Raw genomic sequence first — 6,036 nt, forward strand, 5'->3', positions numbered from 1 at the left:
TTTTTTCTTTGAAAATTGTTATTAGCACTCCAAAAATCTTATTTTTCATTTCAAACTTTCTATTGAAAGAAAAATACACTTCTAAAGAAAAATACCCCTTTTAAAAATAACACTTGTCAATGTAAAAGCAAACTGACATTCTTTCTCAAAAAGAAAACTCACTATACAAAACTTATGTTGAAAAGCCGGTGAATAAAGCTGCAGACCTTTTTGTAGTCTTTCAAAAACAAGCAGCAACCCAAAAAAACGGCCTCTGAAAAAACCTGCACACCTACTTTGTTGAGCAAGCAATATAACAAACAAAAAGAAAATAAGAAAAATAAAAGCCTTCTTCTAGATACGGTTAGGGTTTAGAGATTAGAAGGTTTAGTTAGGGTTTAGAGATTAGAAAGTTTAAGACTTCAGAGCTAGGGTTTATGATTGACCCATTGGGGCTTTAGGGTTAGACATGAGCCATATATATTTCGTCCCGAGGTTAACCATAGGCCATGATCATTGTGGGGTTTAGTTAGTAAGGTTAGCGCTTGGTGAAAGGTGACCCAAAAAAATGTGATAGACATGAACAAAATTATTCAACAAAATCAGACGGAAAAACAGAGTTGGAAATTACGGACAACGGTACAATATGGGATTAAAGGCTGGTTTGGCATTGCTGTGTTTTGAAGAAAAAAAAACTGTTTTTGTTGTGTTGCAAGAATAAGTTCATTTTTGCCGCTTCACGTTTTCAGTTTTTTTTCACCCAAAACTGTGAAAATAAGTTGTTTTTAAGTATTTACCAAACACGTTTTTGAGTTTAGCTTTTTTTTATTTTTTATACTCACATTTTATAAAAACATCTCAACACCAAACTAGTACTAAGTTGGAGGACAATATCACCTAATATAAGAGTTTAGAGACTAAAATTAAACTTGAGTTGGAGTTTAGGAGCTATTACTACAATTAAGTCTTTTATATATTCCACTATTCCCACAATTATGCTGCAATCTACTTGTACAACAAAATCCCTCATAAGTTACACAATCAATACGTATGTCAGCCGAGATGAGTTTCGAAAATCGGTATAACAAAATCATTGAGCAAAATCAGGCCAGTACAAAGAAGATGAATTGTTGGCTCACATATCTAGTAAAGTATAACCAAGAACTTCAATTTACAAGATATGTAACTACGTGTAGCTGCATTTCAAATAATTCTACTAATATTTCTCCCTAGTATTATGTTCTTTATCCGGGGCAGGTTTGTCGAACGAGAAATCATCTGGAATATTGGTCTGTTCCCCATCGAGGGGTTCATTTATCTTGGTCTGTTGTTCAAATGGATCCACTCTTACAATCAAGTTTGTTGATGAAGGTGACAGGGGATCAGTTTCGAGATCAGATGTCTCTTGGTCCTCAAAGGCGGCTGAGCGAGTTGAGTGACCAGTAGTTTTGAAGCGATGCAGTGTTGGTCCTCCCGAGGATGAGGAGTCCTTCGTTGAAATGGTGGAGCTTCCACCACCCAGGGTTCGAGTAGGAGACTTGCTTCCGTGCGTCTTCTTTTTCACCGCCATGTGCCACTTTTTGAGGGCCTTGGATGTTTGTTCATCGAAGATGGATTTTTTCATGTGTGAGCCCATCTGCAACGTTCACCACAACAAATGTGCATCCAGTTTAATCATATAAAGAAAGAGATTGGAGGGAAATTCTAATGCATAACACTGATATTTCTAGTGCTCCACAACATCATGACATCGGGGGTTGGTGACCGCTCAATACCATGCCTCCACCTCCGCATAAAATTTCTAGTGAACTTCACTACATGAAGAAACGCGGGATTGAGAAAATAAACGAAAATAATACCTGAGTTACAAGGGCATATAGAGGAAGCGTAATGTAGCTGCACAAACAGAGAACCCCAACCCTGCAAAATATTTTCCAAATAATTTTACATACCAATCTAATGAAATATAAATACTTACAAATTTGACCTCACCAATCCCATTAGAGGCAAGCAAGAACATAATACATCAAGGGAGAAAATGCTTACCCGAGAATTACTTTAGCGATTGCGAGCTTGAAATTGGCATGGAAGCAAGAATTCAACCCAAATGAATACTGCAGCAAAGTTTCATTCGAGATTTGAGTATTAGACGTGAAATGCACTTCAAAGTTCAAAGAGTGAGAAATATTAAGTGACAACAGAGCATTTACCCATATCCAGAAAAAGTATATAATTTGGAATGCGTTCTGCATGTACCAGAAAACTGATTAGACGACCAGTAAAATAAAATATGAGAGAAATCCACACACAACACTCGAGAAATTGATACAAATTCAGAAGTTGGTCGATATGCAGGACGGATACAAGATTTAGAGACCGGTCAGCAGTAAAATTAGATATTGATTACCCATTAGCATGAAAGTACGGTTCAAGGATCATCCATAGATATCTGGTAGCAACAATTTAGGATGAATACTTTTGTGTTCTTCCTTCGAACTTTCTCTTCTTGGAATGGAATTTAACGGAATGCCCATGAATAGGGTCAACCCTTATTCCATGGTATTTACATGATATTTCTCTTTCTTTTTCTTAAACAAGTCCCCGAGAGGGCTTTAGTTGATCCACAATTTAGGATGAAATTAACCAGCCACAAACATGTGGGATCTTTATTTAACACAAACTTTTCAATCTCTCAACCAATAAAAAACCAAGACTTGTTTGAAAATTTAACATAGAATCAACACCAAATCAACAACTCTTAAGGTGGAATGCTCTTTACTAAAGTTTCCAGCAAACAATAACACCATCATCTACCTTCGTTCGTGATTTTTGACTTTTCTAATGTAGGAAAGTATTTAAGATGATAAAGAGCAAATCCTGGATCTAGAGTCTGCAAAAAAGAAGGCAATCCAATACCTGAAACAGCGCGAAATGGATAAGATTAAGAATCAAATGAGGCCGACCAAACCAAAAGTATTTGTCGGAGCCTTGTACTAGAGGAATCCCTTGAACCACTGCATGCTTTTCGGTAATTTCAAGAGCCATTTTTGTCAGGATGGCTTGAAGTTTTGTTCCAACAAGTAAGATTATCTGAAATTATGTAAACGGTCAGAAACTTCAGTTTTTTCAACTAAACGCGATTAATCTTTCACAGGAATACAATTTTTTACCATGAGAGGGATCAAGGATGCCCAAAATAGTAACTGCCATCCTGAAAGAACATTATTATACAGGAAAGTCAATCAACTAAACTGAACTTTAAAGTCGGATTAATATTTCGCAAAGGATTTTTTTTGGAAAGAAGTAGCTTACCATTAACATTAAGGAGCAAAAAGATGACAAATGATGCCCACAATACAGGACTGCCAACGAAATGAACAAATAATTCAGGACGAACTAAATGAGGCAAGATTGGCTTGTGAAATCTACACTGGTGAAAGATAAGAAGCAGATAATAAATATTGCTATTACCTAACTCCAACGACAACCTTGAAGTCATCCTCTAACGATCTCTTGATATATTTTTGGAAGTTAAATTTTCTTCCTGCGCCTAAATGAACCTGTAAATATGGCATTTCTATAAAATGAAATGACACATTCAATGTGGAATTCTGAAATTTGTGAAATTGATGAAACTTACAGTGATGAATCCATTGCGCACTGTTAAGTAGTCAGACTTACTAACTGACCTAAAAAATTGTCGAAAGAAACATCCCTGCAAAACATAAATTTTCCAGAAGCTCAGGTTTAACATATACTATGAGAACAAATCCAGAACCTTGAGATTACTAACATGAAGAACGACAACGAAAAAAAATGTTGGACACTTACGACATAAAAGAAGAATGGAATCCTAGTCCAGAAACTGGTGTGTGCTCTAACAAATGATGTCTCATGAGTAAGTCTGAATCTCGAAGGATCTGGCATGGACACATAATCAAGTTTAGCTTCCAACATAGATCTTTGCTGTCAAGGCATAAGATTTGAATATTTGTATTGACGACTGAGGGATGAATGCCTCAAAGGATTATATACCGTTGGAGAACTCATAGTTATGAGTTGAAGTCTCTGCCTCCCACTGCTTCCAGCCTCGAATCTGTATAAAAGAAGCATTCAGCAAATATGGAATATATCACTGAAGGCAAAGTTGATAAAACTTTTAGCATAGTAAGGTAGATTGATTAACAACTAACATGGTCTGATTCAAGTTCCGTAGTTTCAAAAAGGCACAAGAGAATTCATATGTTGATATCCAGCCAATTTCCCTACCTTTAGCCTCCCGAGCAGCATTGTGATAAGACTGTATATCACGTGAAAGACTGCCAAGAAGAATATGAGGATGTGCAGTTGGTGCAATCCATTAACTGATATAAGTGGCTCGTATCCCTGTTAACAAGAATCTGATCATGACCATTTCTCGATTGTCAATAAAACTGCTTAAGTTCAGTGGTGAGGAGGAGGATGAACTTACAGTCTTGCATTTATAATCAGAGGCAGTAGCTAAAGATCTGCGTTCGTACCATAAGAGTCTCCGGCGACTAGCTGTTGAGTCCTCCTCCTCATCAGCCACGCTACATGGCAACATTGTGTCTCCAACCTTTAGTGGAATACAAATTTTGGCAATGTAACTCTGCCCGAAAGTCAGGATCAGCGAAATAAAACCCAGAATCATCAACTCTGCAACAATTTCACACAGTCAAATGTCCATCCATAACTTGATATTTCTTGCAAAGTTTCAAATCAGAAACCATTGAATCAGTTTCATGGACAAACAGGATTATTACCAGCTTTAACCTTCTCAAGAGCTTCAAACAGCGCTTTCTTGTGCCTATCCGTAAGCCACTGAATCGAAAGTTTTTTTTTTTTTTTTTTTTTGTGTAAGAAGAAAGTAAATCAAAAAGCACATAAAGCCACATTGTCAAATTAGCAAATTGCTCTTAACACAACACATTTACTTACTGGTTTCAAGTAAGCATTTGTACCGAAACAATACCGAAAATGATAAAAAACGAAAAGTAAATATAAAATTGTAAATTCATAAGCACCATGAAGGAGATAAATATCTAAGATGAAACATATTTAAGAATTATTGATATGAACCCTTTTCCCTTTCACTGAAATTCAAGCATTTACACTTTCTTAACACAAAAAAAAACTTAATAAATCATTAATTAACACAACGAAAAGAAAACTTGAGCTGCGATCTAAAATTTTTCAGCAAATTAACCATGGCAGCTATGTGAACAAAACCAGTTACTCAGTAAAACTGTAAAAAACGGACCAGAATTGAAAAAGGGTAGATTGTTCAACTGCAGATGCAGAGAAATTAAATTTACCGTTCCAACTTTGTGAAGGACCTTCTCCAAACCAAATGAGATGATGATGATAACAGCACAGACACCAGCAACAGCCCAGGTGGGTGTACGGTCGAGCTCCCTCGCGTGCGAGGTGGTCTCTTCTGCTCCCATTGCCGTACCCAGCAACCCAGCAACAATGCAGAAGCTCACACCCAGCAGAGAGAAAGGCGCCATCTTTTCGATTCTTGAGCTTCAGAGAGAAAGTAATCAGAGGCGACGGTGCTGCAATTGAACAATCTGGGCAACTTAATTTTTGGAAGGATGGTGACTTTACTGAATTTCCTTCCTGGGTAATCTGCGTGATCTGCGGAGATGAAGAGAAAGAAATTCGAAGACTGAGGCTTTAAGAACAATGGAGAATGGTGAGTTGGTGATTAGGACAGGACACGGTTTCTTTACCCCATTTCCCAAATCAATTCCTCCTTCTTCTTTCAAAAAGCAGCAGTTTTGATTTGGTGAAAAGGATGAGAGTAAATAATATGAATCAATGACTTTGGTTTTGTCTTAAATACGCGGTTAAACAAAACACTAAGCAGATTAATTAAAAAAGTTGGCAGTGTTTTAGTGGATTAAGACAGATTTGCTTGCATTGTGGCACTCTTCAAGGGAAGGAGATCATCTTCGGAGCTTTTCCACTAAAGTCATCAGATGTAATCTGAATTCTTGAAATTTAATCCAATGTCTAAAATTATTATACACT

The 6,036-nt window shown here is 36.8% G+C and overlaps 1 protein-coding gene across 2 annotated transcripts; it reads right to left on the minus strand.

Annotated features, from left to right (window-relative positions):
• Window positions 1-1,046: 1,046 nt before the first annotated feature.
• Window positions 1,047-5,806, minus strand: LOC126604652 (MLO-like protein 8). 2 transcript variants are annotated; one of them, XM_050271936.1, is made up of 15 exons: window positions 5,316-5,806; window positions 4,764-4,821; window positions 4,451-4,656; window positions 4,249-4,365; window positions 4,015-4,075; window positions 3,811-3,899; window positions 3,620-3,694; window positions 3,451-3,539; window positions 3,292-3,341; window positions 3,150-3,190; window positions 2,896-3,069; window positions 2,190-2,225; window positions 2,026-2,093; window positions 1,839-1,899; window positions 1,047-1,615 (listed from the first exon to the last, which is right to left on the minus strand). In XM_050271936.1, exons 1-15 carry the CDS (start codon window positions 5,508-5,510, stop codon window positions 1,196-1,198), a joined length of 1,740 nt encoding a protein of 579 aa, XP_050127893.1. In that variant the 5' UTR covers window positions 5,511-5,806; the 3' UTR covers window positions 1,047-1,195. The 2 variants fall into 2 exon arrangements, with proteins under 2 accessions (XP_050127893.1, XP_050127894.1); XM_050271937.1 differs by lacking the exon at window positions 4,764-4,821 and having other exon boundaries at window positions 5,316-5,451.
• Between the last annotated feature and the right edge of the window lie 230 nt (window positions 5,807-6,036).

This window comes from Malus sylvestris, chromosome 15, assembly GCF_916048215.2.
Source record: "Malus sylvestris chromosome 15, drMalSylv7.2, whole genome shotgun sequence".
Lineage (NCBI taxonomy): Eukaryota > Viridiplantae > Streptophyta > Magnoliopsida > Rosales > Rosaceae > Malus > Malus sylvestris.

What these genes read in the sequence shown, in the direction of transcription:
- LOC126604652 (XM_050271936.1), bottom strand. Translation starts at nt 5,510, where the DNA reads ATGGCGCCTTTCTCTCTGCTGGGTGTGAGCTTCTGCATTGTTGCTGGG. An exon ending in TGCGCAATGGATTCATCACT is followed by an intron (nt 3,540 to 3,619) that starts GTAAGTTTCATC and finishes CCATATTTACAG; the next exon opens with GTTCATTTAGGCGCAGGAAG. An exon ending in TTTGCTCCTTAATGTTAATG is followed by an intron (nt 3,191 to 3,291) that starts GTAAGCTACTTC and finishes ATGTTCTTTCAG; the next exon opens with GATGGCAGTTACTATTTTGG.